This window comes from Tympanuchus pallidicinctus, unplaced genomic scaffold, assembly GCF_026119805.1.
Source record: "Tympanuchus pallidicinctus isolate F22 unplaced genomic scaffold, pur_lepc_1.0 scaffold14, whole genome shotgun sequence".
Lineage (NCBI taxonomy): Eukaryota > Metazoa > Chordata > Aves > Galliformes > Phasianidae > Tympanuchus > Tympanuchus pallidicinctus.
Window position 1 is genome coordinate 16,751,091 of NW_026294659.1, and position 18,323 is coordinate 16,769,413.

An 18,323-nucleotide genomic window follows, 5' to 3' on the forward strand; every position below is an offset into this window, starting at 1 on the left:
TTTCACTGAGTGGCAAGTGAAGGAGGACAACAGGAAGGTCACCACTGTTACACACAGAGAGTCTTGTGGACCTTCTCTAGGCTCAGTTAAAGGATCATGCACTCCTAATACTTTCAGTAATATTCTCACTTAGTGCTTTCAGACCTGTAGCTATGATGGTGAAAGAAAACATGAAGATGCTGTAGAAGATGACTCTGAGACCAGCTGTAACCCAGTCACACCCCAAAGCATCTAAAAAAATAATTAAAATGCAGCAGCATACTTATGAAATTCCTATTCACCTCCAGAGCCCAGTTCAGAGGCTTTCTATATACTATTTCCCATAGCAGGGGGGTTGGAACTAGATAATATTTAAGGTTCCTTCCAACTCAAGCCATTCTATGATTCTCTGATTGCTGTCCCCCTGATTCTTGATATATAAAAGCACAACACACTAAGGAGTGCATTATCTTTATGTCACTCAGCTCTAAATAGGAGTAACTGTAATATATAATTCTCAGACAGTTTTAGGTACTTTCATAAAATCTAGGGTTTTTTTGGTCCTGTTTCTCATTAAAGGGCTCTGAGTCATACCAAGATGCCAAATCACAAATTCACCACTGAGATTAGCACAAGCTGCACTCTTGTTTCCAGGCTTGTTTCCAGACAATTGGCAGTGGCTGAGCCTCTCCTGCCATCACTGGAAGCCATCCTTCCCAAACAGAAATGATACACATTGGCAGCATATTGCAGTGATCCTGTAACATTCTTGTCTTTTTGTTTCCCTGCGTAGAAGAAGACAATGCGCATCCAATACTTTTCCAGCATTACGTGCATACTGTAGATTTTAAAAGGGAAAGAAAAGCCCAGCAGATTTAATTTTATCACTCAACTATTCTTTTAAAGAGTTGCAAGTTACACAAACAGCTCCTCCTTAATCAGGATCGTTCTGGAGCAGGACAGTGAAATAGAGTTACGACTTCAGCAAATGAAGAATGGCCGTCCCCTACTGAGTCATCTTCTTGCACCCGAGCTGAATCATCTCCTGTGCATCTGTTTGTATTTTCTCTTGCTTAAGGCAAAGAGTAGTCACATTCTCTATCAAGCTGCCGCACAAAAACATGCAACTGTGAAAGCAAACAATGATAATCATAACAAGACAGCTCAGGGTTATTAACATCCCAGGACATATCAAATTTTGCAGTAATCCTTTTAATAGGAGGTCCCCATATGAAATGCCTGTTACACATCCTCAGGGCTGCAGGCTGCATCACGCCTATTTAAGCAGACTGCAGATGTAGTTCCAAAGGGAAGGGGAGGAGGGATGAGATCACTGGTGCTCTTTCTCTAAGAAATCAGTTTACAGGATATTGCTCTTCTCCTTGACAGAACCGGAACTCCCCAAGATGCAGAGCATTTGTATGTCTCACATTTGTGGCCCTGTCAGAGTGATTTCATGTCTTTGATCAGTGACAATGCCCAAACAATGATGACAGTTTATACAACAGTTGTCCCACGCTGTGTTTATTATATGTAAGGGGGGAAAAAAAAACAACTGCAAAAGGAGACCTCACAAAGATGCTCAACATCACAAACCCAAAATAATCATTGGTGTTGCCTCAAGTAATCAGTAAAATGACATCAAGGATGCATCTGGCTTACTGTTTTTAGTGGAGAGCTGTACTTTCACATGGCCCACAGGTCAAGGCTGGAATGTCTTTAGCAGTTGCAGTACAGCATGGGCAAGCCACACATATAAACTATGGGCCTAATAATGTTTCTGGAGAGAAGATGTTACTGCCAAACAACTCCGTAAAACTCTTCAGCTCACTAGTAGTAGAAACAGATGTTCCCTGTTGTCAAAGAGTGACGTGTCAGCTACAAGCACAAACATTGCAAGCTTCATCAAAGCTTCTGTAAAGCACTTACAACAGCTTCACTGACAGAACATGTTTAGATTCCAGTGACTACACATTTTTCCAATGATTTACTGAATTAGGTTTAACACTGCTATTTCCACTATGATGAAACAAACATTTAACAGCAGTGCAAGCCAGCCCTTCTAAGACCTGTTAGAAGTCTCCATGGCAGAAAGCAATAATATATGGAATGAAAGTCATTTTAAATTATATTTAAGTGGACTTGGGAAACAAAATATAGGATATTTTTGATACAAACCATGTATTTTTTGAAACATAGGTAGCCATAGAAGTGCTTAGAATCTGCTCTTTAGCTGCCACAGGCCCTTTCAGTGACGACAGCATGGAGCAAGCCAAATCCTACCAAGATGTCAGCTAACTCAGTGGATTTGTAACCCAGCTGTGTTAAAAATTTGTGTCCTCTGCTGGGGATAAGGAAAGCCCATGTGATAGATAAAGGCTGGTCTACTGAGCCATGACAGATTTTTGATTAGAAGGGAACTGATTACTATAGGGAACATTGAGAATGTGGTTTTAAAAGTAAGGCTTATCAAAATGGAAGGAAATCTACACAGCTTTCACAGTCTACGGTAATATCTTGCTGGCCAGATGAATCCTTTCAGGTGAAATACTTTTTGTGACAAACTGACAAAAACACAGTGACATTTCATTTAACATGGTGAACACTTGCAGTTTTCCTGCAGCATAGCTCACTGCATGGAAGTCTACAGGCATGTTGTGCAAGATGAACCTTTACAAGATGTGATACCTGCAAGGAGGTGGGTGCCACACAGTTTGTGGGTTCTGTCATTCTGGCTTCAGGCTGTTGTGTGCCACACATTTGGTAGTCTTGCCCGTAAAGTGCTGACTGAATACTTATTGTTGAATGCCGAGGACAGTGCAGACTCAAACGTTCCCCATCGCAGGCATAAGCAGTATGATTTTGAAGAAGTTTGGTTAGGTAACCTAGAAAATATTCAGCTGTGTTACAACTAGTACAGGAAATGACAAGCTTGTTAGATAATATGAAAATCACAATCAGTCTCTGGAAAAGGGCACTGCAGTCAAGGTTAAACGTATGGCCCGCTGCCACAACACCCTGCTTGGGTCAGTCTTTATATGCCAGTAACAGCCAGGTCTGGAGAACAGCAGGTTGCTGTGGCACTGTCTCAGGGCTGCATCAGTACCCCAGCAGTGGCACAGCAGTTGGAGATGCCATTTCACAGACAACAAGGAGGACTCAGGCCCTCCTTGGTCATGTCTGCTATACCTTGGCTTAAGCCAGCCCTCTGCATTTTGAGGCTTCCTAGCAATTGTGTTACGCACAAATGACAAGGGAGGTGACTCCCTGTGGGCCACCAAGCCAGGTGCTAGGACAGCAGAGAGGAAAGGTTGTTCATAAGTGCTGGACATGGAAGCTGCTGGACAGAAACCCAAAAGCACTATATGCAGAATTTTGTATTTACCAGAGAATATCAGTGTTACAAGGAGAGGAAGAGGTAGGGTCTGCATGCAGCTGTACCATCTGTTTGCATCTTCTAATAAGTAATCCCATGAGCAACTAATGAAACAGCTAATGAAAGCTGTTCTTCTGATTTGTATTTCATCGAGTGGGCACTGTAAGCCAAGATGTCTCTTATCACCACAAGTATTTATAAAATTCATGTCCTGGTGCCCTTCTCTCTGTTCTTGGGCAGAAAAATTCCATGGAAACATGCAGACTGCTACCTTTGACCATTACAAATTAGCCATTGTGATGTGAAACTACCGGGGTTACTCAATTCAAAGAATTTCCTCACCTACACTTATGAAGTTTTGATAAGTATGTATATATAAATACACATAATGAACTGCTGCACTCGTCTGAAGTCTGTCTTTATGCAGAGAATATTTGTGGGAAGGAAGAGGTGAGGGACAAGAGAGAGAAAGGACACAAAATATCAGTCTCCATGTGAAGCATGATCTTTACCATTCCTCATCAATAAACACATGGAAATTAGACCCAATACCTAGCTCCTCAATATATGGAACATATAACACCAAGTTCATCCCCATTTAGAGCAAAACAACAACAACAAAAACCCAATAGAACAAAACAACAAACAAAATTCCCAAACCCAATCTATTAAGTAATGAGAAAGTAGTAAGAGCTTCTCGCTTATTTGTTATGAAAAGGGTTTGCGGGAATTTTAATACTGTGACCATCATTACATAAACATCTTTTTAATTTTCAAAATTGAATTTTTCCCATCCTTGTCTGTTTTCCAATCATGTGGTTGGTCTAATTAAAGGCAAAACAAGTATTATCTCCTCAGAAATTCTGCTTATCCCACTGTGATGAGAACAATATTATTACTATTAAGTACAATGGAGAAAAACTGTGTATATTTTCTTTTCTTTTTTTTTTTTTTTGTTTTGTTGCTGAATCAGAAAGAGAACCACAATCATTTTGAATGCTAAAAAATACAAAATCAGTTTCCTGGAAGGAAAGGAATAAGAGTTTGCTCATGCTATTTAATTTTCATATTTGCTGCCTTTTTAAGCCCTCAAAAGAGAAAACGAGGAAGAGAGAGAGAGAAAGAGAGAGAGAGAAAGAGAGAAAGATGCTTTGAAACAGAAATCCAAGTATTCCAAGTAAACGACGAAATGATGAGAAAAAGATATTCCAATCCTCTGGTGTTTTTACCACCTGCTGAAGCTGGATGAAATTTCAGCTCTCCTATCAGTTGTTAAGTTCAAAGAACGAAGCCTGCTCCACTAGTGCCTTTGCCATGCCCCCTCCATAGCTCTGGAGAAGATAGGAGTCATTGGATGCGTCTGCCACTGCAGCAGAGACGTAGGTGAGCTCTGCACCTCACTGGCCTCAGAGTGCTGGCATTGCCATCAGGATGGAGAACATTTCATGACCTGTATTTGCAGCCTAGATCTCATGGAGACCAGCCGTGTGGCTTCACACAGGTTAAAAAAAAAAAAAAAAAAAAAAAAAAGCAGAACCCATCCCCTACATTTTCCAGTGTAATTGAGATCACAAATAGTTGAGCTTTCCTGCCAGAACCACTCCTGTGTCAGCCTGCTCCTGAGAGGTGCTGAGTACCGCCAAGAAAATGGGCCCAATGCCCGGCTGCACCCAAGCTACTTTGCTACGGTCTGATACCGCAAAGGGGCCTCCTGTGGCATTTGCTGCCGCCGAGGGCCTTTTGCATTGCCTTTGTAGCATAAAGGGCCACAGTGTAAAAGAGTATTCAGCCCAATGTGAGTAGTGGGCACTCAACACCTTGAAAGATTTCGCCTGATATTTGTAATCATTTCGATTCTTCAGGTTTTAAGTTACGGGGAACCAAGAGTACCGTATACAAAACAGCCCAGTATTCCCTAAAGAATATCAGCTATGTTGTGATTTGGATGAGTTCCCTGGCATCTTAACTGCTACTTTGATCTTTCAAATTCCTAATCCAGTATCTAAGCACCTTTATCCAACGACTGCAACTATTCAATTCTCTAAAAAAATGTCTTTTTAAAAAACGTGCTCTTGTTCTGAATAAGCAACATGGCTCACTTGTAAAATTAGTGTTAGTTGGACTGGTGAAAATAAGACATCATGCTCTCTGGCCTTCCAAGTGGCATTTAAAGTGACACTCACACAATGAAGGATACTATTTGCACACAATAAAGGATAAATATAGCAATGGAAATTGGCTGCTAACCTCTGATAAGAGAAGTGGTGACGTAGTACTATCCGAACCACTTGTCTCACATGGCTGACCATGTAAATCTCTTTCTTTTTTTTTTATAATTACTATACACACAAACTACGTAGGCACAGGTCAAGAGGTTAGCCCTTTTACAAGAGTGGTGTAGACTGGGCAGCCCACGCTAGGCAGGGCTTTGACTCTGGTCACAGTTTCCTCCTGCTTCTTACCTGCAAGTCTCAAGCTGCTTTCCACTCCTGATGCTGGCACTCCTCCCTGTCCCAGGGCTCTGCCTATCCTGTGCCCACCTAGAAGACTGGACTGGACAAGGCACAGTGCCTTATTGGAGGCTGCTGCCTATACAGAATTCTTTTCAGCAAGAGCGGTGCTGCAGTGGCACAGGCTGCCCAGGGAGGTGGTGCAGTCACCGTCCCTGAGGTGTTCAGGAGCCGTGTGGATGTGGCACTGAGGGACGTGGGCAGTGGGCGTGGGGGGGTGGGCTGGTGGTTGGATTGGGGGATCTTAGAGGTCTTTTCCAGCCTTAATGATTCTGTGACTCATCTTCTCCAGACCATGAGTATCCCTATATTGTTTACCAGAAATTGGACAGAAGTGCACTGCCCTCAAGGCAACACATTTAGTTGAATGACAATGTAAGGTTAGGCAAAAAATATGTTCTTATCTCTACAATTAATAGCAGCTCTGATTATCAGGAGAGAGGGCATTGTAACAGTTGAATGGGTCTGTCACTCTTTCTGAAGCACGCTTCCTTTTCTGCATTTCCCTCTGCTGGCGCAATTAAATCAGGTCATCCAAAATAGGCAGCAGGGTTGTGTCACCATACAAACCAGACTACAGGACTGTGTCACTTTCAGGCACTGGCCCAGCACATTGTCTAGGCTGCAGACACTTGGGGGCACAATTTGTTGCTCAGAATCCCCCATTTTGTTTTAATTAATCAAAGTCTGTTACTTGTAGATTCTGAGAAAACCTTTTTGTTTGGTTGGCTGGTTGGTTTTGTTCTCATTTCATTATTTTTTTCCCCCCCCAAAAATAATAAACATGACTTCTTTAAAACAATATGAGACTTCCGAGAAAATGTCAATTGTAGTGAGGTCTGGCTAAATCAGAGAAACTTGGCAATACTACAGTGTCCTAATAGCATCTGTATGCCCCTGTGTGAAAGCCCCACTAGTCGCTTTCCCATTTATCCAAGGCACATTCATGAGCATTGTATGGAGTGCTCTGCATGCAAAATCATCTCGAAGACATTACAGACTGGCTCAGAAGTTAGGCCTGAATCATACATCCCATTGATTTGAAGGCCAGAAGGTACCATCCCACTCAACTGTCTGCATAACCCAGACTGCTCATTCATTGTAACTTCTTACAAAATACCAATGCAAAACCCAAGCGTAATCCTTTCTTCTAGAATTAGCCAAATTAGTCACAGCATCAACTGTGTTGACAAAGAACTCCAACTAAAAAAATGTAGCACCAGAAAAACACACAAAACACTGAGACCAAGCAGCTAAACAAAGATTTAAGCCTTATAGATCACTTCTTGTTGCAAAGGAGGACAGTAACGACAGAGGCAGACTAAAATAACTGGTTTGAGAGAGTTCACATTGTAAATAGACACCTCTTTGTGTAAAACACCTCTTACAATATTGTAGTTTTATACTCAACACTTGCTCCTGGTAATATTGCTTTGGATAACAATAATAATGAACATGAAAGTAAGAAAATCTATAAACAAACTTTTATTTTTTTCCCTGCACTTCAGGCAATTGAAAAATTGGGAACTTACGTCTCATTAAAAAAAAAATAAAAAATAGAACTATCAAAAGTGGGCAGCTAAGAGAGGTTTTCCACCTCCAGTGTGTGGCAAAAGACAATGCAGGATACTCAGATACACTGTATTCATTCCTCATGGTGGGGGTCACTGGCACAATGCCTTAAGGCCCTTTTTCAGCTGTCAGCATTAGGCTATAGAAATGTGAATATTCTGTCTGGCGTGCATCTCACCACATGAAACATCAAGGAGAACAGCAATCTGAGCTGCGAGTCTACTGCCTAGCACACATTAAATGCAATCTCAGCGTTGACTGACGCAATGTCTTTTTGGCAAGACAGCAGCTCTGTAATATTTTTACAGCCTGAAGCTGAGTAGTACACAGCCTACAACGATTGTCAGAGTCAGAATATACAGATTAAGGAATATTGGTTACTGTGCATAGTCCTATCTAGCCTAATTAGCACAGCAATTTGCAAGCATGTTGTAAAGATACACAAATCCATTTTAGATCAAAATAGATCAAAATAGCACTCGCATTGTTGTGGGAGACACAAAAAAAGCTAATCATTTCAGTACATCTAAATAGTCTCCCGCAGCTTTCAGAAGAATTATGCCAACAGGTATTAAAAATACACAAGCAAGACTGACAAGTTTCAAGGAAGAGATTTCATGCAGTGATAACAGAATCATTGATAAACTCTACTACAAACACCATCAGAGGCATCAATCTGACATTTATTGGTATTTATGAACTAGCTGCAGTACTTGTCCAGCACTATATTCTCCATCACTTGTGAAAGAAGTATTGAAGAAAAACAAACCCCCAGGTTTCCTCTCCCTTCTTCTGCCACATTCTCTGTTGGTCTATGGAGTCGTTGTTGCTCAGAGCTACTTGCCCTACACTGTATTCTTTTTCATCCACCAAATGCCTTGTAAGCATACTGCCTGTCTTTCTAGAAAGATGTGGTCTTACAATCTTTCATCTGTAAGAAATATCCTTGGGCAGAAGCACTGATTTTTCTACTTACCATTCCAAAATGAGCACAACAGTTTAGTTCACACATAAAAATCCATATTTGATTAATGTGCCTTGTATAGACACTAATTTGACTCAATTTCTCTCACTTGCTCATTCTTTCAGTGAAGATTTTCCCACTATTTCTCTCAACATCCATACAGTCTGCCAGGGACTACTGTCCTAACAACTTCATCCTTTTGCTTGCACTGAGGGTGATGGCTTGAAGAAGCCATCTTCTAGCCATCACACTAGGAAAACATTTTACCCATAATTTTATATTTGATCTTATTGAAACCTTTTTGATGGAGGGGTAGACGCTCACTTAGAAAAACTGGGGTTAAATCTCATGCCTGTGATGAGCTGGTAACGATTAAAAAAAAAAAATAATCCCATTTCAAAACGTCAAGTCTGTTTTCAGAGATTCCAGAGTTGTTACATTTCTTAGAATCAGATCCTGAGAGTTTTCAGTTTAACCACTGTCAAAAGAGATAAAATGTATGCGACTGTGCTCTGTCTCTCTGCCATTCTGTTCCTCAGCATCTGCTGAGCTCAGTGGCCAGTTTCAAGCATGGGATGGGACACAGGGATCAAAGAAATAAAGCTGTTACAAGTTTCATGAAAACTGAAATTGCCCCGAGTTGACAGGGCAAAATAAGAGCTCTCACTTTCAATTCAATCCCTTACTCATGCTAAAAGTAAACTGGCTGCTGAAGACATAGCACACACATACTGGAGAGCTAATCAGCCTGCTGCTAATGGGGCAACCTGTTTTCATTGGACTTCATGACAGATTGAGGATTAAGCCTTCAGTAAGAAAATACTTCAGTTAAAAATGAGAACGCTTTTGGAAAAGTATGGCAATCAAAGCAGGCATTAGTGATGAAGACTTCAGGTTTTCTGTGAACTGCTTTAGCAGCTCGTGTACTTTTGAAGGAAATTGTTTTGTGTGATTTTTCCCTCATTATCAGAACCTATGGACATAATCATCTTATTGATCATAACTCCCTCCTGTCTGCTAAATCTGAGGACCAAGTTAAGCAATGGCCTAATTCCACCTGAGCTAGAGAAGGGACTCAGGTAATGAGGAGATAATTCATCCTAAGAACTCATTCAAACCCAAATACGTGAGCAAGGTTCGTTCAGTGAATAAAAGCACACACACACAGTACAAATCATGAGCTTTTTTTTTTTTTTTTTTTTGAAAACAAACAAACAAACAACAACAAAGTATCACAAAGGAAGACTCGACCACCTGTAACTTTTTGGTTATGCCAAATGTGCTTGTTTCTACAGATACCACATACATAAACTCATTGTACCCAGGCCGACCAACATAGGCTTGCAGCTATGCATGAAATGTTTGCAGAGTGGGGAAACCCATGAATCTTGCACTAACAGGCCAGAAGACTACTCTCTCTGTCATGCCCTCCCACAGCTATTCTGTTTCATTCAGACTGATGGTTTCATGTTCCCTTGCACTGTCATCTTGGAGTGATGCTTATTTTCATTCTATGCCAATGGCTCTCTAAGGAAATTAGAAATCTCTACACTCTTCTTTTCTCACATTATCTTTCCTTCTTTCTCTCCTTCCCTCTCTCTCTCCCAGTGTACATACATACCCCAATGGCTCTACTGCAAATCGTTAGGAAGAATAGCATACAACACTTGGTAGACTTGGGTAAAAGCATCCAGCAGTTCCTTAGTAAACAGTGTGCTACAAAAGCCTGGTGATTTGGGGCTGTTAAACTCTGTGCTATAGTCAGTCATACCTCTCTCAGCTATTCCATAAAGCCAAAGAGACAAATATTTGTCCTGTGACTTACGATGTTGAGAGGAGATAAAATATTTGTAAGAGAGGCTACAAAGTTCCTTTCTGCCCTTACCAAAACAAACTTCTTCTGACAGGAGACAGAGTAGCTTCCTCTAGTGCTATTAACAAGAAGTAACAAGAGAAAGGCTCAGCAGGTGGCAATTTCATCTTGGAGACGGAATGAATGAATCACTATGCCCCAGAGACAGCAAAGGTACGATCTTCCCAAAGACTGCAAGTAGGAGGACCTCAAAGTCTAGAGGAAATATTTACTTGAAAACTTGGATTTATGAGCTTGAATTTCCATGTAATCTTGAGAAGGGGTGAGTGGGTGGGAGCTCTATTCATTACCAACCCCTCAGAAAGCAAAATACAGGTTTCATTCTGCAAAGAGAACCTTGAGTTAAACATTGAATCTCATGCACACTCCTCTATTTTTGACACTCAAAAAATCAGATCACAAGGAATAAGATAAATTAAAGATAAGGGAATTTCCTTATTGAATCACTAAATCCATCCCCTGACAACTCTTATCTAAGTGTTAGGAAAGCTTATAGTTGAGCAGTTCAAACCAGAAAAGCAAAACCCCACAACCCACTATTCTCATAGCTCGATGACTTTCTTTACATTTCTTCTTCCCCAGCTCAGTTTTATCTGAAGAAATGAAAAGTCCAAAACTGTAAAATGACTCTGAAATAATGAATGCTTGTCTTCCCATTAAAGAATAAATACAATGAGGAAAAATAAACAGATATTTGAGCGTTGAGACCCCAAAGCCTAGTGAAATTGTTGGCAATCCTTCCAGTGACCACACAGACTTAGTCAAGTCTTACATTATGAGTGATGTTTTTAAATTAATTCTAAATTAAGACCCAAACAGTGCTGGTATTTAATTTGTTGCCAGTAACCACACAATAGACCTTTGAAACAAACTCTTAAAATGCATAGAAATTCAGATGAAATGACTCACCAATGCTGAACAAATAGGGCACAACCACACCTTCTTGTGCTCTTCAGCCTCTTTAGGACGCTATTTTCCTCTGTGTTTGGTTACGTACCAAAATATTTTAATTTTAATTGTAGATTACAGTTGGAAGTTGACAGGCTTCTGATAACTGGTGACTGGTCAGACAGTGCCTTCTCTGTCTGGAAACACTTCCCATCAGAATAAGAGTATTTATTTGGAATAGGTTTGTAATCGTTTTCTCTAATAAAACTCAGACTGTCCGGAAGTTCTGTCTAATTGAAAAGGATATCTGTAATACACAGAATGGGAAGACAGGAGGAGCTAAGCTCTGCTATTTATTTTAAATAAAAATAACATGATAGGTACCAACCTAACTGCATGGATATGAATAAAGAATGTTCCTGCCCCAATGCTGTGTAATCTGAAAGACAGACTCAAAGACATCTATCTCCACACAGAGGTGCTTAGGAAGTCATGTTTCTTAGAGGTTTGTATCTCATATCTGAATTTCCCAGTGTTGGTTGGGAGTGATGGTGGGGATGCGGAGACCAACAAACTAAGCTTTAACTCACTCACAGAGAACTGTTGGAGCAACATCCTCCCTTGGGAAAGCTAGTGGAGCCTGGCTGCTTAAGCTACCAAATAAGTAGGAATTTAATTGAGCCAAAGCCTCAACAAAGTTTATTAAAATCAGTGGATTTAACAACAAAAAAAGCACTAGGCAAAATCCACGTATAAAATTGGATTTCTCAAGTTCCATTCCCTCAGGAAAGCAACTGGAACTGCAGAGATCAGCCTGAAGCAAAATCTTGGTTCTCACTTCTAACACACACCCCTGTTTCACAGAATAATTTCCAAATCCAAACCCACCCTACTTTAAGAAACTTTAAACCAGATTTTGAGGTTTAACTCCCATATTACTGAAATGAAACGTTTCTAAAATGAAATGTTCCTCTTTAAACAAAGCAACCAAAACTTGCATTTGACATTTACAAGCCAGTATCAAGAAGATGCATCACTGACATCACTCCTTTTAGCACCTCATTATGTATGTTGGTGGAAGTACAAGCTCCACTTGCCACAATGAATCAACAGAACTGACTCCAGAAAATTTATACAGGATTTTATCTGACGAATGTAAAGCCAAGAAAAAAAACCCCTCTCTGCATCATTGTGGTTGGTCTTGATTGATCCTGCCACATTATTACAAACAAAGCATTTGCTCAAAGTATTTGTTTGCTTTCCTTTTGCCTGGGGGAATCTGGGAATCAGTAAATGCCACAGAACTTAATGGAAACTTTTAATGCAGAAAAGCCACAAGATGAGATTATATTTCTTGGGTGAACTGGTTTGCTTTTTCATTAGATCCATTTGTTCTCTATTATTAGGCTAGAAGATTGAGTCTATGGAGTTAAAGTAATGCCTAGTTCTGTCTGAACTTTCTGGAAGACAAAAGAAAAGTTGACACCAGTGCACAAAGGTTAAAAGGTTCTACCTACAAAGCAGGCCACTTTCTCTGTTCACATCCACAGAGTCTTTCTTCAGCCCAGTTATGCAATCACACAGTTACTTCATTTCTGATCTTCGGTTACAGACACATTTCTTGAAAGCTGCCCAGAAAACCTGGCTGGGACTAAGGTAAAGAGAGGACAACTGAGTGATGAATTGAGCAACGGAAGCCAGTTCAAGCAGAAGGCCTAAGCTCAATGTAGCTCGTGGAGGAGGAAGAGGAGAAAAAAAAGAAGTAAAATACTCATTCTCCTTTTTCGTATCTTCTTGTAGGCTTTCCTAAGTGCTGCTGGTGAGGAGTTTGTCCTTAGAAGAGTTCATTTTTGCCACAGAGCAGGAAAAGGTGGGAGAAGAATCAGAGCTAGGGCAAAGAGCCAAGGGAAGAGCCCAGTGCTTTTTCCATAGCTAACCTAGAGAGCAGGGGGGTTGAGACAAGGAAGCAGTGACTCCTGCTGTTCAGAAGGTATGCTCTTCTCAACAACTGCCACCATCCCCACTGCACCAGCCTAGGGATGTCTACTACCACAGTATCACTGGTAGCAGGCAGTCGGGCTTTCAATAGAACCAGGATGAGATGTATATTAAATGCAGCATGCAAGCTAGCTGGTCTTGCGAGCTCTTTATTTAGCCTGCTTTGAGAACCAGTCCAGGAGCATAGAGGAGTGGTGAGGAAATAGCTGTCATGTAGCCATCATCTCTTGAAAAGATGTCCCTTTTCACTGCTGACGGTCTCCTGGGAGCCCAGACCAGTAGGGCTTTTAGCTTCCTGAGATTTAGCAAAATTCACAGCAGTCTTCAGTCTCCTGGACTGAAGTCCAGCCTGAAATGTGAAAGTTGCAAGTGGGCACTGAGAAAACAACATGAGGACAGAGCTTTGCCAAGTAGGAACAAAACTATGGACACGATTAAAAATTTTGGTGAAAAAATAGTTTGGATGTCTTTGGAAAAGCAGATAATAGGAAGAAAATTCTCTACCTCAAACCAATATGCACAAAGATCTAAGGAAAAAAACTGTGGATTCTCTCACTCTTTCCCCTCCCTCCCCTAACCTTCACTTTCATATTCAAACTTTGGCTTACATGTTCAGATTTCAGTTTAAGAAAGAAATCATTCCAGAAGACTGCAGACTTGAGGGCTAACCTCTAATTTCAATAACCAATACAAACAATAAATATGTTCTTTGTTGCTGCCAAACTGCTAGAGAAGAATAGACTACATGGATCTTTAACTATCCTGCTTATCAACATGACTTTACCTCAGATATCTCCTGTTACTAAGGAGCAGCTAATTTTGCTTACTGAGTCCTTCATACACAGTTGATTTAGAACTCTGCTGCCAGATTCTTGTTTCAGAATATTCTTCTGTCCAGAAAATACCAATTCACATACCGATTCATAAACCATTAGTGCACAGTGAAAAAATGTCTCCAAGCAAACAAAACAAAACACTTCCATAGTTAAAAGCTAGGCTAAGAAACACAAGAACAAGAATCTGCAGCTACATATCCTAGGAGAGCAAGTGCAATAACAAGATCACGATGACAACCGAGTTGCAATAGCCAAATGAAGGGATTCTACTCACAGCCAGCACTGTGACTCTGTGTCTTATGAAAAGGGAGGGACAAACACCGTGAAAGTTTCACTGCTTCTGTTCTGTGAAGTGATCCATAAAAAATGGCCACTGTTTACTAAATGGGGAAATAAATACAAGTCAAACATTACAAAAAAAAAAACAAAACAAAACAAACGAACAACCACAAACTTTCACTATCTCCATATATTCCTGTCTGCTTTTACCCTCCTGCTTTCCAAACCATCAGACAAATCCAAAGAGGGGTCATCTTTACGTTGTTACAAACAGCAGGTAGGTCTTGTGACTAACAACTGGACTGGGGCAAGTTAGAATTGCTAGCACAAAGTTATGCATACAGAAGGAGAGCAAAAAAGGTTACATGTAAAGTTGGTGCAATCTGACAGCAGGCTGGGGATTAGAGAAAGCTGTCAGAGAGAGAGAATGAGGAGAAAAAGAGAGGGAAAGAGAAAACGAAGAAAGAAACAGAGTTTGGGCTGCTGAGGTAGAGATCTGATGCTGGAAACACACGGAGCGGAAAAAGGCAATGACCCAAGAAAGTATGCACCTGATGATCTGAGTAGAAAAGCCTGAAATCTGTGAAGAAGAGGAAAAGTTTAAGCAACTTTCCCTCCCATTCTCAGTGCACTCCTAAATTTCCAATTTGAGATCAAAACATGCAGAATGCATTCATGGTCCTGAACTCAGTTCCTTCTGCTATGACACGATCTTTATGTGGAAGAGTGCAACCTGTCACCTGGAAGCTTTTCCTTCAGAGGGGTAAAGGAGAGAGCTGGGCTTCCAGATTGGTGAAAATGCAGGATGCCTGCAAAGCAAGGATACCCAGCTCCCTTCCTGTCACCTCCGAGATAATCCCCAAGGAGCAGCCAGCATCTTGGCAGCTGCAGGGCGCTGTTCCTTTAAACAGAACAGATTTGTTTCCATGTGTATCTAGCAGAGCTTGTGAAAATCAAGCTGATCCTACTGAGGGAAAGAGCAAATAAGGAAATCTAGCAGTTCTGGAAGCTCAGTTTAAAGCTGGTGTTACAGAGCTTGTTCTAACCGTGTAACAGGTCTGAAGCAGGCTCAGGATGGCATTACAAGGTGTTGTCTTACATCTGACAGCTCCTGGCCTGCAGCACCTGTCATGCATTTCCCTACCTTTGAAGTAGCTAAAATCTTCCCAGTGTGTTCCAGATGCCCTTATTTTAAGTAGATCCAGTAACTTTTTTGTATTTTCTGGATTGTGTCTCTATTAAAAGTAAAAAGAAAATGCGTCTGGAATTTTTTCAGGCCTGGAAACACCCCCAGTCTGGATTGGCAAGAACTTCAGAATCTAATCTTTTCTACATTTTATTTATTTACTGAATTGTCCACATGACATTTTTAATGCTGATTTCTGGGTCGAGTTGGAGAATTATCTTTGGTCTTTCTACTTATTTAGAAAGTGCACAATGAAATACTGAATACAGCTGTACTTCTGAAATGGATCTTGGATAACCTTATCTGAATAACTTCATTTTAAATGTGAATGGACTTTTGTAAGGGGAACTTTCCTAGATAAACTTGAGGGATATTTTATAACTCAGTGGCTATTTGGAAGAGAAAATCTGAACTTCTGTTCCCTTGTGAAGAACTACATGCAACTCCAAAGCCTACATCTAAAGCCCAGCAGCCAAGCAAGCAAACCAAACAACCAGCAAGAACCTACAATATGGAAAAACCTTTTATTTGTGAAGGAATCTAATAGGAGAAATGTAGTTAATCCTAGCATGGAGTTCTGTTTTGTTTCTCTCTCTCTCTTTTTTTTTTTTTTTTAAACATTTGGTGGTTGCTTCCTTAGAAACGTTCAGGTTTAAGGAGTTTGACACAACAACAAAATCACTGTTCCTGCTGCTGAGAGAAAGCATCTGGTTTCTGCAGAACCACCACTGGCCTTTTGAACCGCATTAATATGAGCTATATTAATCTGTGTAATGCCACATTTGTGTTATTAATCATATACTAACTTAGTTCCAGTGCAGTTGACTGGCTTTGGGAAGGGTATTCATTAAGGGTAAGCTTTGCCTTTTGCCTTAGGGGCAGTTCCTTAAGCTCGCAGCTGCCAGGAATAGGCTGTGCTTACTGCGAAACACAGAGAGGAAAGGGACTGTTCCTGTAAAAATAACTTCACAACAGCAGTGAGATGTCCTGGAATACAAGGAGAGCACAAGGGTGCTGCATTCCCAAACAGAACAGAGATTGTTTTCTCTCTCTGCTGGACCGAGGACACCCTCCCAGTTGGCACTGGCACCTCATTTGACACGGTGATCGAGGACCCTACTCCCTTCAGGGCCACTCCAGCCGGCACCCCCAAGGGCTCTCTCCAAAGGGAGCTGCTGTGCCCGTAGGGCGCGACTCCAAGCCTACGGGAGAAAGTGGGAACCTTTCCAGGGACTTCCACGCACTCGGAATCGGGTCCCGGACGATCCGCACGCGGCTTTCCCAGAGCGCGGTGCTGGAAACCGACGGCGGCCAACAGGCGAAGCCCCCCCGCCCGACCCCTCGGGCTCCTCTTAACCCTCTCGTCCTTCATCCGCACCTCCGCGGCACATCTGAATCACGCTCTGCGCTCCCCCGGACGCGCTTCCCTCCCTCCGCACGCTCCGTACCGCCTCTTACCTGAGAAGTCCCGGAGCGCCGCCACCTCGACGCAGCACGCGAGGATGGCGCAGGAGAGGAGGGGCAGCAGCCGCCCGCGCTCTACCTGCCGCCGGCGTGGGTGCTGTCCCGCGTCCCCTCCCCTCATGGTGCGGGAGAGGGCAGCGGGGGGGCGGAGCAGCCCTGCCCGGTGCCGAGGCCGCCGCGCGGCCGCCCCCCCGCCGCGAGAGGGGGTCCCGGCCGCGGGTCGCCGCCGCGGGGGAGGGAAGAAGCTCCTCGGCGGCGCCGCGCCTGGCACTGCCCTCGGCGCGCATCGTGCGGGCCGGGCTGACTCAGTCCCGGTGCACCTCGCCCGCCCTCCCCCGGCTCTCTCCACCCCTCTCCGGGCAGTTCTCGGGCCCGGCGCCTCCCTCTTGGCTAAATGGCAGCGTTCCGCCTTCGCACCCCGCGCTTACCGCTTTGCTTTCAACTTATTTCCCTCCCGTCATTTCTGCTTGGCAGTGGTCGGAGGGCCGCTTCAGGCTTGCGCACACACCCTGACTCATGTGACAGCATTACCCCGCTGCGTTCTCTATGTTCCCTATACTTCCCCCCCCATCCCTTCATTTTTCCCCCACAGGACAGACGCAAGGTGCTCCCCATCGCTCCCTCTTCCCACGGCACAAACTTCCTAAATTCCCTTCCTTCCTACTTCCCCTCCTCACACTGTCTTGGCCTGCATTGACCAGCTTCAGCCCCCCAGGGCTGCTGGCAGGTGTGGGGGAAATCCAGCTAGCAGGACAAAGCTCCCAGGATGAGGGATTTCAGTGAGCAAAGGGCTGCGTTAATAAGCAAAAGAATCATAGAATCATAGAATCGCTCTGGTTGGAAAAGACCTTAAAGATCATTAAGTCTAACCACAACCTAACCATACTACCCTAACTCTAACAACCCTCTGCTAAATCACTATCTCTCAAGACCACCACATCTCCTTCTCCAGTTCTTCCCCTCTGTCTGACAGTCCCTTACCCCAGCCCTTAGCTTAAAGAGCCATGTAGTCCAGCACAGCTGAGTTTGAAGTGTGTAACATTGCTTAAGGCTTTCACTGCAAGGTGAGAAAACATTTTGAAGTTCTTTAGAGAGGGTTCAAGTTGTTCCTTGAGATCTATTTTGTAAGACTGGAAAGTAAACCAATGGGAAGTTAAAACAAATTCCCTTTACAAATTACCAGCTAAGCCAGCTTCGGATGTGATTTGCAGCTCCTTTTAACACATGAGGAGCAAAAGGGGCAAGAGAACCTAGAGGCAGTGCTGGAAATGGGCATGGAAGCATCCCCTACCCCGGGGCTGTGCTTGGGTGTAAAGCAGGTAGGCAAGGATATCTACATACTGAGAGCCTATGTTATGTTAGGTATGTGTGTTTATGCTCTTCATAGAATCACCATGT

General features: G+C 42.5%; 1 protein-coding gene across 2 annotated transcripts in view; it reads right to left on the reverse strand.

Moving 5' to 3' along the window:
• Positions 1-17,057, reverse strand: part of EVA1C (eva-1 homolog C) — a 36,111-nt gene extending 19,054 nt beyond the window's left edge. The window contains exons 1-2 of one of the 2 annotated variants that reach the window (XM_052673939.1): positions 16,920-17,057; positions 2,668-2,864 (exon numbers count right to left, since the gene is read on the reverse strand). In XM_052673939.1, coding sequence (XP_052529899.1) covers positions 2,668-2,864; positions 16,920-17,046 — 324 coding nt within the window. In that variant the 5' untranslated portion in view covers positions 17,047-17,057. Of the gene's footprint in view, positions 1-2,667; positions 2,865-5,817; positions 5,838-16,919 lie in introns of those variants that run through there. The other variant, XM_052673940.1, reaches the window with a different exon arrangement.
• Between the last annotated feature and the right edge of the window lie 1,266 nt (positions 17,058-18,323).